Below are 20,982 nucleotides of genomic sequence, written 5' to 3'. Positions count from 1 at the left end.
TGGTCTATGTAGTAACAGATTACAAGGTGCTTCACAGGAGCATTAATCAAAAAAAAATTGACATCATGCTACACGGGAGATATTAGGGCAGATGTCCAAAAGCATTGTCAAAGAGCTAGGTTTAAAGGAGCATCTTAAAGGAGAGACATGGAAAGACTAAGGCAGAGAGTTCCAGAACTAAAGTCCTAACCGTTATCAATGGAGGGGTAACTAAAATTCAGGATGCACAGATGCCAAACATGGTGCAGCACTGATATCTCAGAAGATTGTAGGGCTGGAGTAAGTTATAGAGATGGAGAGAAGCAAGACCACATAACATTTTGAAAACAGAGGTGGGAATTTTAAAATCGAAGCATTGCTCAGCTGGATGCCAATTTAAGTCAGTGAGCATGGGGTGATTGGCTAATGGGACATGGTACAAGTTAAGATACAGGCAGAGTTTTAGATGAACTTAAGTTTAAAGAGGATGGAAGATGGGAATCCGACCAGGAATGGGTTAGAATAGTCAAGTCTAGAGGTAAAAAAGGGATGATCCTGAAGCATTACTCTGGTGCTGTTAGAGGTCCTGTTCAATACAGATCAAAATCAAAATATATACAACTATTCTGTCCTGACACCAGTCACTTTTGCTTCATCACTCATTCCAGCTCAACAGTATCAATGTCCATTATTGTTTGCCACTCTCAGCATTCCCTTCACTCTAGCATTAAACTATCAATCTTGATATCCACAAGTCCAGTCTTATTAAACCAGAACAGCCCAGGCCTCAAGAGAAAACCCCTCTCCCAACAACACTCCATCATCCCAATCCATCTCTTCCCTCTTTACACAACATGCAAGGAGCTGTATTGTGGCTAATTAACAATGGTAGCAGTATGAGGAAGCCATTTTGTTAATCAGTTGCAAAACATTGTGGATAAGACCAATTTAATTACTCTGTTCTCAGTAAATGATTTTTTGATGATTTCTTCATCCAGAGAGTGGTGAGCCTGTGGAATTCGCTACCACAGAAAGTAGTTGAAGCCAAAACATTGTATGTTTTCAAGAAGGAGTTAGATATAGCTCTTGGGGCTAAAGGGATCAAAAGATATAGGGAGAAAGCGGGAGCAGGCTATTGAGCTGGATGATCAACCATGATCATAATGAATGGCGGAGCAGGCTCGAAGGGCCGAATGGTCTACTCCTGCTCTTATTTTCTATGTTTCTATGTAAAGGGCAATTTACAGAAGGATGATAGCAATTATTGCATTTCACACCTCACAAAGCACAAGTGCTGTGCCTGCAACTTGAAATAATCTCCTGGCTGATTACTCGGCTTTACTTCCATTAAAAATCTGAATTTGGTTGCTTGGAAATGTACTTCATCTAGGCCAAAATTCACATCAAGGTCTAAGAAAAACTTTCCTCCTAAAGCCCTGTCACTTATCAGGCTACGCAATAATTTGTTCTAATTAGGGTGCCTTAATAATTATTTGTAGACTGATTGTACCCTTATTACTTAATGTATTGCACTTACAGTAACTTGCGTTCTACTGTTTATGTATCATTCAATATTTAAATAAATCAGAATCTTAGTGCTAGTTTGTGACACTTGGCCTGATGAGATATTATTTTCTGACTTTTGAAGGGATAAGAGCAGCATCATGAGCAAAAATGTGGAAATGTTAATCCTGGGTACAATACCTCATTCACACCAAGTGTTTCAGGTAATAGGAGACTCTACCTAATTGTGAAAATTGCCTATTTGCTATTAACACCAATGTTGGGAGAAAGCCTGAACACCAGTCATCTTAATTTTTACCCACTTCCTTATGGATCTGAATTAGAACCATGTTCAATATACATTGGGAAGACGTACGATTTTGATTGTATTTTCAGCAACAAATGAAATGTTCATTGAAAATATTAATGCAGAATAGATGAAATAGTTGAATGAAATTAAAATGAAATAAATGCAAAGAATTATATTAAATTATACATTGAAAGATAAATAATTGTAGAAATTTATGCATAAAAAGAGTTGAAGTTAATATAACCTGTATGAAATGATACATTAAAAGGGAGACATGCAATATTTGCATCAAGTATGTAGATCACACGGGGCACTGATCACGTTGAGTTGGAGGATACACTGGATTGAGTACTGTAACAAGGAAAATGTTAACAGGAAAGGTTGCAATTATGGAAGAAGGGCATGTTATACAGAAGACTAATGCTTTGTAGATATCCTATATAAAAGTTCAGGTAGAATATATATTTTCATGCCATGTGTATAAAGTGTTAATGTAATTTAAAATAGTACAACCATAAAAAATACTGAGAATTTTATTTGCATAATGTTAGTTTCTCTGTTGATTGGAATGCAAGTTGAAGCTGAACATGATATTGGAAAGGTGGACACTGGGGAGTAAGAGTTGTGCAGAGCAATAAAACAAGAGGGGAGGAAAGAAGAGACAACAGCTGGGCTGCAGAGGTGTTGGTGGCATGGAGCGAGAAAGCTGTTAGTCGCAATTGAGTGGTAAAAGCCAAATGACAGGAAGTAGTGAAAGATTTGAGAAGGAAAGTTAAAGAGAATTTGGTGGTAACAAATGGTAAGCATAGAAGGTGGGAGTTGTTTTAAAAGGAATAGAATTAGGATCCTGCAAAATATGTGTAATATGTGTGTGCATATCCTGTAATATATGCGTGTGTGTGTATGTATCTATATATATATATATATATAAATACTTATGCAAGTTACAATCACAGGTGAATATTCCTCTTGTAATTAGCTGATAAAATCATGTGGGATAACTGAAAACAATTGAAAAAGTTTGTATTTTGTTAAATGTTTATAATATTTTGTGGAAGAGAAGGGAAGAGGTAGAACATGGCACAATATTAGAATTTGCATCAAGATCAAACCTTGCGTATAATCCACAACTGCTTCCAAAGCTGCAATGCGAACGTCAACGAAGTGTCCATATTCTGCATACGATTTGAAAAGCGATGGATCACTAGGAATATGACCATTCTTCTGTAGCACCCGAATAGCTTTCAGACAGCTGGAAATTAAACAAGAGAAATTGCGCTTTTTTAAAAACGTGAAGCCTCTGTGGTTTTAGTGGTTCAACACTAAATGGAATGAAAAATAACTGTTATTGCATATCTGAAGCCAGGCAAGTTTGTTCTGTTCCCAATCATGTCAACGTGAAACTTCCTGTCTTAGGGAAAGGGAAAGACTACAACAGTCTGCTTTACGCTGCTTAAAATAGGTCTTCTGTCAACTGAAGTGACATTGGTGATCATTAATCCATCCTCTCAGGTGGTGACAAATGGTTAGCAAAGGCAAGAGATTTCTTTTTAGAATTATAATGACATGCAAGAATTAAGAGAGGTGGTGTTAAAAGTGAATGAAAAATGGCAATGTAGGTCAATAGAAACCAACATCCCTTCCAATACATTATAGAAGTAGTTGACAGGCCAATTATTACCATCTTGTCCTTATGCACATTTTAAAAAAAAAAATGCCCTCAGCTCCACACCACATTTTGTCCGAGACTTACTTCTATTTGTTCAGGATAATCTTGTCATGACACAACTTCCCCTTTGCCAACTTCAGTTTGAGCATTAGCTTTGAAGTGGCAACAATAAGTGCATTTACATAACACTTTTATGTAGAAAATGTACCAAGATATAGGAGCTGGAGCAGACAATATGGCCCCTCAAGTCTGCGCCACCATTCAATTTGATCAAGACCGATGATGTTCAGCCTCAAAGCCACTTTCTTGCCTGTGCCCCATATCTGTCGATTCCTTGAGAGATCAAAAATCTGTCCATCTCGGCCTTAAATATACTCAACAATGGAGCATCCACAATATTCTGGGGTAGAGAATTCCAAAGATTCACAACCCTTTTAGTGAAGAAATTTCTCAGAATTCAAAGTGAATTTTGGAAAATCATAAACAACGCATCCATTATCTCTGCAGCTACCTCTTTTAGAATCCTAGAACGCAGACCATGAGGCCCTGGGTATTTATTGGCTTTCAGCAGCTTAAGTTTCCTGAATATTTTTTCTCTGCTGGTAGCAATTAAAGTTCCTCACTCTTATTTGCCCATTGATCACCCTCTATTTCTGGTATGCAATTGATATGCAATCTACTCTGAGGAACACAAAATAGTTGCTCAATGTCTCTGCCATTTCCTCATTCCCCACGATAATTTCTCCTAAGGGTCAACAATCTAGCTGCTCTCCTTTTTATATACTTGCAAAAGCTCTTGGAATCCATTTTTATATTCCTGGCTAATATATTCTCATTCTACTTTTCCCCCTTTACTCAACTTTTTGAGCGCCCTTTGTTGGTATCTAAAACTCTCCCAATCCTCAGGTTGTTATTTTTCACAACATATCAGCTTCTTTCATTCTAATACCACCACTTTGTTTTTTTTAATGAAATTCAGTTTTTATGAATATTTTGAATCATTTCTTTAAATGTTTCTCACTATTTATCACCTTGCCTTTTAGTCAAATTATCCTATCGACCTTAGCCAGCTCCTCCCTCATACCCTTTGAAAATGGTTTTGTTTAAGTTGAAGATTCCTGTTTTGGACTGGAGTATGTAGTTCTCAAATTTAGTATGGAATTCAATTGTAATATGATCACTTTTTCACAGCGGATCCTTTACTGAGATTACTAATCAACCCTGTCATAACACACAATACTAAAAATGGCTTTGTCCCTAGTTGGTTACACAATGTATTCTTTTAGAATTTAGAGATTTTTGGAAAATCATAACCAGTGTATCCACTATCTTTGCAGCTACCTCTTTTTGAATCCTAGGGTGTAGACCATCAGGTCTTGGGGATTTGTAAGCCTTTAGACTATTAAGTTTCTCTGATACTTTCTCTCTGCTGATATTAACTGCTGACTTTACTGTTACTTTATTGTACTTAGTGAGGAGAACAAAACAGGGAAAAAATTAGATAAGCAGTGAACACATGTTGAGGCATGGTTTGGTTGAACTAGGGGATGTCAGCTTAATCAGAAAAGATGGGTTTGTTTTCAGAAACTTTATGGTATTAAAGGGAAAGCAACTGCAAAAATAGAGAGATGGATAGAAAATTGAGGTAAATAATGATTATTTCAAATTGTAAGGATTTGGTTAGCAACATACGCCTTTGATTTGTGGAGACTTCTTTGATTCCCATTTATATAAATAACTTTGACATACATATGATGAATGATACTTAAGTTTGCAGAGAACGAGTTCAAGGGCATGGTAAAGTAAAGAAATTGAAAGTACAAATATCTTAGCTGAGTGAACAGACAGGTGGCAGATGCAAATTAACGAGCAGCAATGTGAAGTAGTACATTTTGCTAAGAATAAAAAAGAGGAATACTCTAAAAGAGTAACTTTCTTAACAGAGTGGAATAATTAAAGGTTAGTGGGCTAGACACTAACATTCTCAAAAAGATGTGACTTAAGATAGAAAAGGCCATAATGGTAAAATCATTTTGGGTTTTATACATGAGGCATTGGATACAAATAGTTCAAGAAGGTAAACAGTAAAAGATTATTTCCATAAATGGAAAGTTGTCAACAAAGAGGCATAAAGTCAAGCTCAAACAAAAACAGAAAATGCTGGAAAAACTCAGCAAGTCTGGCAGCATCTGTGGAGGGAAAAACAGTTAACGTTTCGAGTCCATATGACTCTTCTTCAGAGCTTTTATTATAAAGTCAAGCTCACTGGGTGAATGAAGGACAGACAGAAAAAATATTTCAGTGAGCTGTTATCCTTCTTCACAAACAGCTATTGGGACATTTTCTCAATTTAAAATAGTTAAGTATTTGACAAGGAATACAGATGGAAGAATGACAGTGAAATAGGATTACAGGAGATAGTTCCAGCTGAACCTTAAAATTTAGGAACAAGACTCCCACTCACTTGACATGACGTCAATTTGGATTTGTACATATTCATCAAGTAGTACCTGACAGTTATTGTATTTCTGTAACTCGGTAGTAGTTTCTCCATATTTAGAAATCTGGTGATCTCTTCCAGAATTAGACGAACATCAGGATTGAGGTTGTCCAATGTTCGAACCTCATTATTGATGCTAATTGCAGGTGTCACTGAGTTTGCAAGTGCATCTATAAGTTCAGCACGATAATAGTTGTCTGAAAACTAAAAGCAAAACAAATTTTAAAAGCAATGATTAAAATAAACCAAGTGCAAAGACACAAGAGTCCCACAAAGGACTTGTTTTTTCTGTTCAAGATCCAAGTGATTTGAAAGTTGAAAACATCTGGCCTTCAAAAGAATGCTTGGAGAATATTTGAGCTTTTCTTAACTTTAACTCAAAATACATTTCTCAGGAACATAATAGGTAATACAGATGAAATTTGAATTTTCTTTAAGCCACAATCTTAAGAGTCCTAAAATAAAGATTTAGAAATAAACAGGAGCACATGGTTATGCTACTGGATATAATTCAGAGACCTAATTTCAAATCCCATCATGGCAGGTCAGGAAGTTAAAGTCAGTTAATAAATCTGGAATAAAAAGCTAACAGCGTTAATGGTGACCAACTACCAAATGTCACAAAAACCCACTTGGTTCAGTGATGTCCTTTACTAAAGGAAATCTGGCGTCATTACCCTGTCTAACCTATATGCAACTCCCAACTCTCAGCAATGTGGCTGACTCTTAACTGCCTCTGAAATGACCTAAAAAGCCACTCAGTTGTATCTAACTCTGATGAAAAAGTCTAAAGGACAAAACTGGTCAGACTACTCGGAACATACCTAGGCACTGGACAAGACAAAGGCATACCCAGCTCAGTTTGTCCAGTAAAGTCCTCCTCATTAACATCTGGAGATTTGTACCAAAATTTAGAGATCTGTCCCACAGACCAGTCAAGCAACAGCAAACAAAAATGCACATTGGCTGAAAGATATGTTTCTGTGTCCCACACTCCACCATCACCATTCCTGGGTATGTCCTGCCCCACCAGGGGCACAGACTCAGAGGTGATGGCACAGTGGTACACAGTCAGAAAGAAGCCGCCCCAGGAATCCTCAATATCAACTCCCAATCCCATGATGTTTCCTGGAATCAGTCAAACATGGGCCAATTACCATCTAGCACCCTTTTTCAGCTAATGAATCAATATTCCTCTATGCTGAACATCATTTGAAATAAGCCTCGAGGGTTGCAAGGGCACAAAATGCACTCTGGATGGGGATCTTCAATGCCCATCACCAAGAACGGCTCAGTAGCACCACTACTAACTGAGCTGGCCTAGTCTTTAAGGACAGAGCTGCCAGGCTATGTCTGCAGCAGATCCTGAGTGATCCAACACAAGAGATAACCTTATTTGACCTCACCCTCACCTGTTGCAGATACACCCATCCATGATAGTATCGGTAGGAACGACCACTGCACAGTCCTTGTGGAGACGAAGACTTGTCTTCACATCAAGGATACCGTCCATCATGTTGTGTGGCACTACAACAGTGCTAAATGGGACAAATACAAAACAGACCTGGAATCTCAAAACTGGGCATCCATGAGATACAGTGGCCATCAGCAGAATTATATTCCACCACAATCTGTAACAATGTTCCTCGCTGTATCCTTACTATCAAGCCGGAGGATCAGCCCTGTTTTAATGAAAAGTGTAAGAGAGCATGCCAGGAGCAGCAGCAGGCAGACGCAAAAGAGGTAGTAGCAAGCTCATGAAGCTACAACATAGGATTACATGCATGCTGAACAGCGGCGGCGGCGGCAGCAGCAGCATGCTATAGATGGAGCTAAGCAATCCCATAACTGACACAACAGATAAAAGTTCTGCAGTCCTACCACATCCAATTATGAACAGTGGTGGACAAATAAACAACTAACAGGAGGAAGTGGCATCGAACGTTCCTATTCTCAGTGACAGCAGGGCTCTGTACTTCAGTGCAAAAGACACAGTTGAAGCATTTAAAACCATCTTGGCAAAACGCCAAGTAGATGATACATCAGCCTCTTCCTGAGATCCTCAGCATCACAGTTGCCAGTCTTCAGCCAATTTGACTCACTCCACATGTTGAAACAAACTGGCTCAACATACTGCATACAGCCAAGGCTACGGGTCCCAACAATATCCCAGATGCAGTGCTGAAGACTTGCACTTTCAAACTATAAAGCCTCTAGCCAAGCTGCTCCAGTACAGCTGCAACGCTAGCATCCACCTGGCAATCTGGACAATTGTCCCAATATGTCTAGTCCTCAACAAGCAGAAGAAGCCCCACCCAGTCAATTACACACTCCATCAATTGATTCTCAGTCAAAATTATGGAAGATATCATTAACAGTGCTCATTGATACCCAGTTTGGTTTCAGCCAGGATCACTCAGCTCCAGACCTCATTACAACTTTAATCCAAACATAGTCAAAAGGTTGGAATTCCATAGTTGAGATAAGTGTGATTTTCCTTGACATCAAGGCATCATGTGACCTACTGTGGCATCAAGCAGCCTTGGCAAAATTGAAGTCAATGGGAATCAGGGAGAAAATGCTCTACTCAGTGGAGTCACATATAGCACAAAGTAAAATAATTGTGGTTCTGGGAGGCCAACATCTCAGCCCCAGGGTATCACTGTTGGAGTTTTTCAGGCAGTGCTCTAGGCTCAACTATCTTCAACTTCATCAATGATAGTCCCTCCGTCAAAAACTCAGAAGTGGGGATGTTCACGGAGTGCGATGTTTGGCTCCATTCAGAACCTTGCAAATAATAAAGCAGTCCTTGCCCACATGCAGCAAGGCCTAGACGACATTCAGACTTGGGTTGTTGTGGCAAGTAACTTGTGCACCACGTTCCAGGCAATGACCCACTCCAAATGAGAATCTAGCCACTCCCTTTGACATTAAACAACATTAGCATCACTGCAATTTGTGTACCATCCTGGAGGTCAACATTGACCATAAATTTAACTGGACCAGCCATATAAATATTGTGACTACAAGAGCAGGTCAGAAGCTGGGTTATTCTGCAGCAAGTAACTTAACTCCGGACTCCCCAAAGCTCGTCCGCCATCAAAAGGCATAAGTCAGGAGCATAATAGATTACTCTCAACTTGCCTGGATGGGTGCAGCTCTAACAACAATCAAGAAGCTCGACACATCCAAGATAAAACAACCCAGTTGATTGGCATCCCATCTACTACCTTAAACATTTATCACTTCCACCACTGGTGCACCATGGCTGCATTATGTATCATCTACAAGATGCACTGCAGCTACTCAACAGGACTTCAACAGCACCATTCAAACCCTGCTGCCTAGAAGGGCAAGGGCAGCAAGCACATTGGAACACCACCTGCAAGTTTCCCCGAGTTGCAGACCACCCCAACTTACAGCTATAACGCTATTCCTTCACTGTCACTGGGTCAAGTTCTAGAAATCCCTACCTAACACCGAACTAACCCACAAGGACTGCAGTAGTTTAAGGAGGCCACCACTTTCTCAAGAGCAATTAGGATGGGGCATCAAATGCTGGCCTTGCTGGGGACACCCATTTCCCATGAATAAAAGAAGAAAGCTTGGAAGGTGCATACCTTATTCTTTCTGTTGTCATTATATTTAATGAGGTCCAAAATAAAGGCCAATACTTCCTTGGGACACTGGTTATGGATATCCCGTAGCAATGCCATAGCAACAGGCATTGTCTGAAATAGGTAAAATACACTTGTTAACTTACATAAATTTATATTTTTCTAAAATGTGACAAATTACTAGCTTTCAGAAACAATTTGCTTCTAAAATAACGAATTATAATTCACTGTGCAATTTCAATTTTTTAAGTATAGACAATAATCAATATACTTAGAAAAATGAAATTAACATTGAAGATACAAAAAGTGCCAGAGTGAGCTTTACCCATTAACAATTTTCATATCAATTAGTAATCTGGAAGGTGGGTATTCTTCAAAGAAAAGTGAATTTATATAGCATTTTTCACACCCTCAGTTCCACAGTCAATTAATTACTTTTGAAGTGTAGTCACTCTTTGTAGGCAAATATGCAGCCAAATTGCACTAAAGAATTCCCCCCAAATCATGGCTATTTGTTTTGGTGGTGTCGCCTGAAGGATTAATGGTGACCAAAATACAGAGAAACTTGACTACTCTTCATCAGTTAGTGTCTTGGGGTCTTTATCCCACCTGAACAGGAAAACGGTGCCTTGATTTATCATATCATCCATTAGCTAGCTTCCCTGACAATGTAGCACATCCTCGGTATGGCACTTCAAGTTTCAACCTTGATTAAGTGCTCAGATTCTGCAATGGCGCTTGAATGCCTAACCTAAGCATGTTGCCATTGTACCATGCTGACACTTTTGTTTAGGTCAGCATTTCACACACAGGAGGAGGAAACAACACAGAAAAATATACAGATGAACCTCATTATGCAATTCCACTACTTCTAGAGCTAATTATTTATCAAATTTTGCTAAGAATAGGAGAGGACTGTCTTTGCCACAGAATTATATAAGGTGGACAAAGGAGAAAAATGTTTCGAAACTTTTTTTTTGAAGAAATGGTGTTCGAGTTTTTCCACATTACAAAGAAAAACAATTCTGGCTGTTCTCCCAGGGCAGTACTGAGTTCTTATTCAAAATGAAACAAGGCTGTAATACCACTGTAAAAGTTACTATAACTGATAGTCCAAATCAGAATTTGGCAGACAAAGAAAGATGAAACGTTCACAAAGATTCCACCATGGAATGTTAGCAATGTTTTATTTAATGGGAAGTGTCCCCTCTTATACTTCACTAACTGAACACAGGTGTCTTAATTTCCTCTACAATAGTGACAATATTAGGAAAAATGTTACCTTCTGGAGAAAATAGCTTTGAAAGTTCATGAAGTTGTTGGTCTTAACAATATTTGAGCAACTCTTACAGCAAAACATTCGTGTAAAGAGTGATTTCATGGCTGGAGGACCTGTCCAAGTGTTCACCATGGCATTTGCAATCTGAAGGAAGAATTCCAGACACAATATACTGTTATGAGATATAAATGACCTGATGAGAATTCCATCATCCCACTGGCTGAAAACCAGGCTGATTGACTGAATAATGGATCTGTCTGTATGGTTGAATTATTTCTCTGTTGAAGGCAGCCAGTGCTTTGATTTGCACTTCTTTGGCATACTAGCCCGGCAGACTTGTGAAATTAATCTGATAGTTCTAGATCTGCAAAGGTATTGAAGGCAAGAACCAGAGATGGTGATCAACCACACTTGGCGATTTATCAGATCATACTGTGGTCTGTACACTGAACTCTGTTGAGCACCTATACCTTGAAATAGTGCAGTACCAGATTTAGTTTGATATCTGAATCAGGTGATTTGCCAAATACAACAACAGGGCTAGGTGGTGGATTGTGGGGAGGGGTTCAGTTCTCTTCCAGTAAAAATTCTCACAAGATGGGCATTTCGTGCTAACAGGATCAAAATATTGAAATAAAAAAAGAACTTCACAGAGCAACAGTAACTTGCATTTACATAGCACCTTAATGCAGTTATCAAACAAATTTGACACCAAGCCAGTTAAGGAGGCACTGGGCAGATGACAAAAAACTTGGTTGGTTTTAAGGAGCATCTTAAAGGAAGAGAGAGGAGAGGTGGAGATGTGTAGGGAGGAAATTCCAGAGCTTAGGGCCTTGGCATAAGGCACAGCCATCAATTGCGAAGCAATTAAAATCAGATTGTTCAAGAAGCCAGAAACGGACGAGCAGTTATCTCAGAGGGTTGTTAGATTGGAGGAGATTATTGAGATAGAGAAGGGCAAGGCCCTGCAGGATTTGAAAATAAGGATTAGAATTTTAAAATCGAGGCATTGCTTAACTTGGAGCCAAAGTGGGTCAGTAAGCGGGTGATGCATGAGCAGGTCTTGGCGTGAGTTAAGACACGGGAAACAGAGTTTTGGCTGAGGGAGATAGAACTTTGGAGAAAAGCCAGGAGTGCATTGGAATAACTCAAGTATTGAGGTAACTAAGGCCTGTATGAGGGTTTAAACAGAGATGAGTTGAGATAGGGGAAGAGATGGCTGCTGTAACAGAGTTGGTCTAAGGATGGCATAGATATGTGGTCAGAAGCTCACCTCAGGTTCAATGTTGACACCAAGGTTGAAAACAGTCTGGTTCAATCTTAGACAGTTGCTAAAAAGAGGGATGGAGCTGGTGGCCAGGGAAGGAAGTTTGTGTCAGTTATCAAAGACAACAGCTTCAGTCTTCCCAATAATTGGTTGCCAAAAATTTCTGCTCATCTTGCACTGGATGTTGGACAAGCAGTGACAAAGTACAGAAAGTGGAGTAGTCGAGAGAAATTGTGGTGAAGTAGAGTTGGCCGTTATCAGCGTACATATGCAAACTGACACTGTTTTTGGTTGATGTCGCTGAGGGGCAGCAGTAGATCAGAAATAAGAAGGGGCCAAGGATAGATCTTTGGAGGTCTCGAGATGTAATGGTGCAGGAATGGGAATAGAAGCCATTGCACGGTCAAGGGGCGAAAAAAACACTTGACTGTGAAACAACCAAACAAATCAACGAATGAGAATTTCAACTTCTTTCTTTATGTCAGAGCAGCAGAAACTTGTGCTGCCAATGATGGTAAACAAAATTATTTAAACGTGCAGCCCAAAATCACATTTTAGTACAGAAGGTTAGGCAGATAATTGTAATACTTGAATCTTTTAAAAAAGATGCATGGGAACACATTATTTATTTAGTGAATGCAAATCCCCGAGGCCAAACATAGCCTCCTCATTTGCTGAGTTTAAAGTGATTAGTCCACCACTTAGTTTGTAGAGTGGGCACTCTTCAGTAATATGCAGCATTGTTTGTGTCTTTCCACAAGTGCATAAGAGGTTTGTACTGAGGCCCCAGCACTGGAGGCTGGTTGCACAGGGGCCCTGGTTTGTCCTAAACCTATTTAGCAAGAACCATTGTCACCGTGGCAGTTCAGAGCCTGTCATTTGACAGGTGGGATTTGTCACAAGGAACTTGTTAGTGACTTCCCGTGTTTCCCATTCCTTGATTCAAAAGGATGTCTGCTTTGCTCAGGAAGGGTGCTCCATAAGGGATGTCGGGATAGAAGGTGGGCAAGTAGCTGGGTTGAACAGGTCATCAGGGGAGTGGCAAATGAGGTGCAGCATGGATGGTTTCAACCAGTTTGTGGGTTTGTGTCAGCTGGCAGATGTGTGACAGAGTGATGTTTACAAGGACAGGACGCCAGGGAAGAGTGTTCAGCAGAGTTCCAGTTATGATGCACATTGTTGCATTCAATTGAATCTCAACAAAAGGTGGGGGGGGCAGGGTGTGTGTGTGTGTGTGTGTGTGTGTGTGTGTGCACGTGCATGCGATGACCTTTGCCAGGCAAGTGGAAGGTACTCTGCTGCAGAGTATGTGCTGAGGTCCGGAGTGTTGACCAGAAACACCCCACATATACCGAGCAAGTTTGCTTAGTAAGTCGTTTCTGGTTTACAGTAACACTGACCTCCCCCAAGAGTATGACTTTTCCTGTCATCTGTAGATGATATAAATATTCTATTTTCTTGTGAAAATTGCAAAGGAGAATTTGATTTGACAAGTAAATCCAAAAAAAATTAGGCAATGAATTTTCAACACCAAGTTAATCAAATTAGAAGCCATAGAATTCAACAATATTATTACCAAAAGTAATCATAGCATTAAACCTGTGTGTTCTACTACAGAAATCCTCATGTGAAAGAAAGAAAAAGAGCTTGGTAACATATATAATGCCTTTGATAGCTTCAAGACATATCTAAGGCTTTATAGGCAATGTAGCACTTTTGAAGCATAGTCTACTTCCAAAGGACCCCCCTCCCCCAGCAAGCCTTTCAATAAATCATACTGTTTAATCAGTTACAGAATTTCATCACCACTCACCTTTGCTAGGCGGAAGCAGGCATGCATTCTAACTTTGTAAAAGCACTGTTCTTGTTCCAAGATGTCTGTTAGTGCTAGCCGAGATGCTGGGGTAGGAAACTTCTCTAAAGCGTGAATTGATTCTTCCTGTGCAACCACATCCCTCTCAAAACGGAGCTGGTACTGCCACATGAAATCAGCCTGCTCAAATTCCACCTTTCTCAAAACAGACATGTCTGGATCTATCCTTATCCACAGTAAAGGAGAATCTGCACTGTAAAAACATATTAAATAATTATTTTAATAGAAATTACTCAGGCATAAAAATTGAAATATTGTTTGTTAAACGATTTCCCCAAATAACAAAAGATGCCAACAAAAGTTAGTAACTTCACTGGTAGAAATCACTTTAGTGAAATGAAAAAGACGTACTCCATTGCAGAAAGATCCATGTCCACTTCTTCGCCATTCAACAGCGGAATCTTCTTTTTCTTATTCCTGAATAGGGAGAATAATGACTTCCACTTAAAACAATGAACAGGTCAATGCTAAGTCATCTTATATTTTCTACTTTAGTAACATTTTCCTTTCAAACATCTCCCATGTATCTATATTCAAATATGATGACTGTTAGTTACCAAGATCTATCAATATTATTGGAAAATCTGATTAAGATTGCAGTTGTAACTATGTGGACCTCTTGATGGCAATTAATTGTTATGCAAAATAACTGAGGATTGCAATATCATGTGTTCATCCATGTAAAATAACTTGAGATCATATTTTTTGATTGTACTGGACATTGCACAAAAGAAAAATACAAGGACATTGTCCTACTAGGCACTTGACTGTACACAGGGCTTATTTTAGCTTAGGGCTGAAACTGCAACTCTCCCTCCAAAAGGATGTGGATTCTGGAACATTGACCTTTCAAATTGATAAATTGTTAGCTAAGGGATGTGGCCCCAGAGTGTGTAAATGGAGTTGAGGAACAGATCAACCATAACCAGAATTGTACAGCAGACTGGAGGCGCTAAATTGCTCATTATCATGCAACATCTGCAGAAAATGAAAATATCTATGAGTTGACTTGTCACTGTGGAGAATTTACAAGCAAGACACGAAATCTTGAAACCAAGCACTATTACTGAATGAATTGAGAATGCGTTGATCCCAACAATGTAGGTCTTCACCAACCAAAACAAAAAAAAAATGATGACTTCATTACGTTGCAACTGCAACAAAAACATTCAAATGTTTAGTCTTAGTTTTACAAGCTTTAAAAACTATTAACATGCATGTTTGGAACAACTAATAAAATTAAAATGTTTCATCTTCCATCTATGTGCTGACAAGAGGAAAGAAACTAAGGCATTTTTTATACATTTACGGGATGTAGGCATTGCTGGCTATGCCAACATTTATTACCCATCCCTAATTTCCCTTGAGAAGGAGATGGTGAGCCGCTTTCTTGAACCGCTGCAGTCCGTGTTGTAGGTACGCCCACAGTGCTGTTAGGGAAGGAGTTCTAGGATTTTGACCCAGCACAGTAAAGGAATGGTGATATATTTCCAATTCAGGAAGGTGAGTGGCTTGGAGGGGGGTTTCCAGGTAGTGGTGTTCCCATGTATCTGCTGCCCTTGTCCTTCGAGATGGTGGCAGTCGTGGATTTGGAAGGTGCTACCTAAGGAGCCTTGGTGAATTCCTGCATTTGAACCCAATCAAATAGCCAAATAGTACTAAACTCTTGAAGGAATATTGCCCTAGTATTCAGCAAGCAAGTTATTTAGCTGCATGTGAGGAAAAATGTTTATTGCAAGTTCATGAATGCTCTTTTGATGGTCCACAATTGTTCTTCCACACTGATTAGCAAAAATAAAAATATACATGCAAAAACATAATAATCAGACCTCTGCAACTATTACATAACCTGAATCACCAGCTTACTTCAAAAAGCTTAGCATTCCTACTCTAATTGTAATGGACTTGCAACAAGGTAGCATTAGGAATAGAAAACAAAGCACAACTTCAATATTTTACAAATAATTTTAAAATTTACAAGGAGAGACTCAAAAAAATATATGAAATTAGTATCTTAAATGCAACACTATTACTTTAAATATACATCACATGCCATTCTATTCTTCCCCCGCCATCCCTTTCATTTCCTTCATCCCTCTCAAATCATCTCAATCCCAAAGCCCATCTTATCCCAATTTAACATCTCTCAGGACATCAGGCTCCTCCTAATCTGAATCCCCCTCACCCTCCCATGACTTCCATCCCTTGCTCTTTCAATCCCATGATCTCCCCTCCCCCGCTGTGCCATACCCCTCTCATCCCCCTCTGCTGGCTTACACTGAGATGCCCCTACCCTTGCGCTGCCCCACCTACCCTGCTCACATCACCCTGTAATGCGTATCAGTGCATAATCTTCCATTTACTTTACAGTGCAAAAGAGAACTCATTGGAGAAAAATTGGCAATGAATTAGCCTGCTTCAGAGATTTTTAAAATTCAATAATCAGTTTGTGTAACAGAAAGTGCACCACTGACCATTTTACTGATATTCTATACTTGTGCAAAAAGCTGCCCTAATCTTGTTCATCGTGGATATTCTCTCACTTATGAAAGAACTTTCATAATGCATTACTAGTGCAAACATAAACTTCTTGGCCTTTTTCCTGTAACTGGAGAAGAGTTAAGGTGTTCATCAACTCGAACTCTATTTTGGTTGGAATAAACTCTTTGAAATCTCATCTCCCAAGACACTCTCACCTACCGTCTGCTTTTGGAATGGCAGGGAATATCATGTTTGAGGCTGTTTTCTTCAATTTGTAGTGTGTGGTTAAACGATCCATCTAGTTCCTGTACTGTCACTTTCAGTGGCCCCTACAAAAGGTGAAGAACTTTGGTAAGATAAGTTATGAATATGAAAATGCTTGCACAATTAGACAATTCCTAAGGGTAGTAGAAAGGCTAATATTTTCAATGTGAAGCAGTGTTCTCATAAAATTAAATTAAACATTTGTTTTAAAATTTCCCTCACTTAGGAGGATGATCCAAATATGCAGTTTGTGAGACAGCCTGTTGGTCCCAATATCATGGATTCCCTTCGAAGACGTGCATAAAATTTCACATATATATCAGCAGATCCGTCAGTCTATGACTCTGGCTGTTTTAACTGGGAACACGCATTATTAATATTCTTGGATGCCAAGCTGGACTCCACATAATTTAGAAGATCTGGACAGAGATTTTCATGCACAAAGTTGAGTTTAGGTGGTCCTTACCACATATTTCTGGGTTCCCAAAGAAGTATAATCTTGCTTCAGTTCCAGCTCCAAGATGTTTCTTTTCCTATTAAATGCAAAGCTGCCGAAGAACTTCACGACACCACTCTGATCACTATAGCATATAATTAAGGCTCTTATAATGGATTGAACATTTAAACTGAATTTGATTTTTTTAAAAGCGAAAACAAGAAAATCTACAGGAGTTTAATGTGCAATACCTGCTTCTGAATTGATGGCATGCATATTACAGCTCTGAAAAATTTCAGTACAGTTGAGGGGAGAATCGTCGATTTGTATTTTGTGCATGTAGCTGGAACAAATGAGTTGACTTGCATAATAAAAGGACAACTTAAAGGACAATCATACTGTGCAGAACCAAAGTTCTGATTATAAATAAATTGCAAATTTTGCAGAAGTAGTAAGAAAAACATTTCAAAGGATACACCCACTGCTTTATTAAAGGCTGAATATCTTTTCCAGACACATTTGAAATCGATTTTAAAAATCCAGTTGTCGAAAGTAGCATCTGGCTCCACATGTGCGACTGAAACTTCTGCGATGAAGCAGTACTGGCCAAACTCAACAGCTTGTTGAAGACCTAAAGTAGTTAACAAACTTTATTGGACAGAAATATACTGCTTTGCAACTACATAGTTCATAACATTTGGAAGCTTCAAGTTTTAGTCAAGGAATGCCTACAGTTCATTTACTGCAAGAGTAGTTTCTACAGACATGTTACCCTTCGCTTTTAAAAACATATTGACCCTGAATTACTCCAAAGGAATATCAGAAGATAAATGTTTAATGTACTCTTCTGAAGCTCTTCTCTCTAGGAGTGTTAACTCTTAACATCTAAAACAGTGGAGGAGGAATTCAGATCATCAACCATTCAGCTGTGTCAGTTGTGGCACAGTTGGAGGCACTCTCAACTGAGTCAAAAGGTTGTGGGTTCAAGTCCTACTCCAGAGACTTGCACACAAAATCAAGGTTGACATCCAGTGCATTGCTGCATTGTCAGAGGCGCTCTCTTTCAGGTGAGACATTAAAATGAGGCCTTGTCTGCTTTCCAAGGTAGGCATAAAAGACCTCGTGACACTATTTCAAAGAACAGCTGGGGAATTATCCCCAGTGTCTTGGTCAATATTTATCCCTCAATCAACATCACAAAAATAGATTACTCAGTCATTGTCAAACTGTTGTTTATGGCACCTTGCTGTGTGCAAAATTGTTGCCTTGTTTCCAACAGTAACTACACTTCAACAATGCTTTAAAGGTAAGTGCTTCCAGAAGTCCGGAAATTGTGAAAGGCGCTATACAAATGCAAGCTTTTTTTGGTATTTGTATATATCACACAATACAATTTCAAGGCCGTGGTTCCTTAGCAGATAAAAGGAGTACAATCCAAGAATTTACAATCGCTGCCTTTTTTTGCTGACTGAAGGAAAGTTTTGCAGGCAACTTTGGTTGGCAGCAGGCGGGGGTGCTGCTTTGTCTGTAGGGTCTCCCCCTTTTGTCTAATGAAAACTGGAGTTCAACTTGGGGAAGTGAGAGGTCATCCACTTTGGATCTGAGAAAGATAAAATCAGAATATTTTCTTAATGTTAGAGGCTAAGAGCTGCGGAGGAGACGAGGGATTGTATTTTCCATGTGCACAAATCTTAGGAAGTATTTATTAGCCTTGGAAGGGGTGCAGTGCAGATTCATTTGAGAACAGGTAATCTAAACTTGACTTGTATTCCCTTGAATTTAGAAGTTTGAGGAGATAATCTAAAGTTGAGGTATTTAAAATGATTAAGGAATTAAATAGAGTAGGCACATAGGGTGTGGAACCCAGAACAAGAGGAACATAATCTTCGAAAATTAGAGTTAGCTATTTAGAAGTGAAATTTGAATTTTTTTTCCAAACAAAGGAAATCTGGAATTCTCTCCCTCAAAAGGCTGCCACTGCTGGATGAAGTTAAATTCTCACGACAGACCAACTGAGTTGTGTTAGGTATGGGTGTAAAAGGATATAAAGTAACAGTGGGTAAATGCAGTTGAAGTACAGGTTAGCCATGATGTAACTGGATGGCAGAACAAGGCTGACCCTTATTTATGCTCCACTGGAGTTTAAGTTTCTAAACTAACAAATTACTGTGCTGTGACAATTGTGGAGCGGGCAGCAAGTAAATGTTTTCTACTACAGATTAGAAAGCAGTTTCTGCAATTGAAAAAAATGGGATACAAGTTTAAGAAAACATAAACACACTTGCTGTGCTATTTTCAGCATAATTTTTTAAAAATTCATTCTCGGAATGTGAGCACATTGGCAAGGTCAGCATTTATTGCTCATCCCTAACTGCCCTTGAGATTGATTGCTAGGGAGGAACAGAAGTGCACGATGTGAGAAATTCAATTTTTAAATTTACATTCTACATGTATTAGGTATCTATTTAAATTTGCTTCACACATAATTCAAAAGTAGAACGCCATTTAAGCTTTTGATTGTCGAAAAGGATGAGCAAATGATGAGCAAAGCGAAAGTCATCATCCAGGATCAGCTTTTCAGATCCAGGTAACAACAAAAATACGTCACACCAAAAGAGAACAGTTGCGGGAAATAAAAGCAGCCAAAAACACAGTCAATCCAAAATACACACCTTCGGGGTGAAACTGGTCGATACCAGCAGCACAAAAACAAGCTCGTGGTGAAACAGCAGCTGATTTTTCACTGCACCAGTTTTTATTTTTCACTGACTTGGAAAATATTAGCCAGATTTTTAATTCCAAATCAAATTAAAAATTGACAGAGGGGCTAAGAAACGAGTCTCCAAAAATGGTTTTAACTATCGCTCTGCGAGTTTCAGTAGAAAGAAGTTCGCATGTGGTGGAAAAACGGCTGCCAATTCATTACGTGGCCCATTTTGTGCTGCTGACATAGGCCAATTTACCCCTATTATGTTTATACAGGCGGCTGCAGTGGGAATCAAAGAAAACAATAAGAAAGTGTGTACAATATTGGAAGGGATAAACATAGCAAAAGAGGAAGTACTAAGTGGTTTAACATCTTTGAACATAGATAGATCAGCGGGATGGGATGAAATGTATCCCAGGCTGTTAAAAGACGCAAGACAGGAAACTGCAGGGGCTCTGACTATTATTTTCCAATCCTGTCTGGCTACAAGTATGCTGGTGAACTGCTAATGCTGTACCGCTGTTTAAAAAAGGAGAAAGGGACAGGCCAAGTCAGTCTAACATCAGTGATGGGCAAATTATTCGAAAAATTCTGAAGGGCAGAATACATTGTCAATTAGAAAGGGGCGGATTAATCAAAGGCAGTCAGCATGCATTTGTTAAGGGAAGGTTGTGCTTGTCTAACTTGTGTGGGTTCGTTGAGGAGGTAACAAGGAGGATCAATGAGGGTAGCACTTTTGACGTAGTCTACATGGACTTTTGAAAGGCTTAGGCAAGGTCCCAAATGGCTGGCTGGCGAGAAGATTGAAAGCCCAAAGGATCCAAGGGAAAGTGGCAAGCTGGATCCAAAATTAGCACAGTGGCAGGAAGCAAAGAGGTAATGGTTGGCAGGTATTTCTGTGACTATTTCCCCCTGTGCGGTTCCATAGGGCTCAATACTAGGATTTTTTTGTGACATATATCAAAGATTTAGAATAAGATGTAAGGGGGATGAAGTTTACAAATTATACGAAAATTGGCCAATTGGTTGATAGTGAACAAGAAAGCTATAAACTGAAGGGAGATATCAATGGGCTGGTCAGGTGGGCAGAAAAGTGG

The 20,982-nt window shown here is 39.2% G+C and overlaps 1 protein-coding gene across 5 annotated transcripts in view; it reads right to left on the bottom strand.

Moving 5' to 3' along the window:
- Positions 1-20,982, bottom strand: part of taf2 (TAF2 RNA polymerase II, TATA box binding protein (TBP)-associated factor) — a 123,338-nt gene that overhangs the window by 39,606 nt on the left and 62,750 nt on the right. For all 5 annotated transcript variants that reach the window (XM_078540168.1, XM_078540169.1, XM_078540171.1 and 2 more), the window contains 9 exons: positions 17,655-17,809; positions 17,209-17,323; positions 16,698-16,807; positions 14,349-14,414; positions 13,938-14,190; positions 10,861-11,001; positions 9,582-9,692; positions 5,972-6,165; positions 2,905-3,044 (listed from right to left, as the gene is read on the bottom strand). In XM_078540168.1, the coding sequence (XP_078396294.1) occupies positions 2,905-3,044; positions 5,972-6,165; positions 9,582-9,692; positions 10,861-11,001; positions 13,938-14,190; positions 14,349-14,414; positions 16,698-16,807; positions 17,209-17,323; positions 17,655-17,809 (1,285 nt within the window). The remainder of the gene's footprint in view (positions 1-2,904; positions 3,045-5,971; positions 6,166-9,581; positions 9,693-10,860; positions 11,002-13,937; positions 14,191-14,348; positions 14,415-16,697; positions 16,808-17,208; positions 17,324-17,654; positions 17,810-20,982) is intronic.

Source organism: Cetorhinus maximus, chromosome 4 (assembly GCF_964194155.1).
Source record: "Cetorhinus maximus chromosome 4, sCetMax3.hap1.1, whole genome shotgun sequence".
NCBI lineage: Eukaryota > Metazoa > Chordata > Chondrichthyes > Lamniformes > Cetorhinidae > Cetorhinus > Cetorhinus maximus.
Note: the sequence above shows the minus strand (reverse complement) of the source record. Positions and strands in the feature narration are given on the sequence as shown.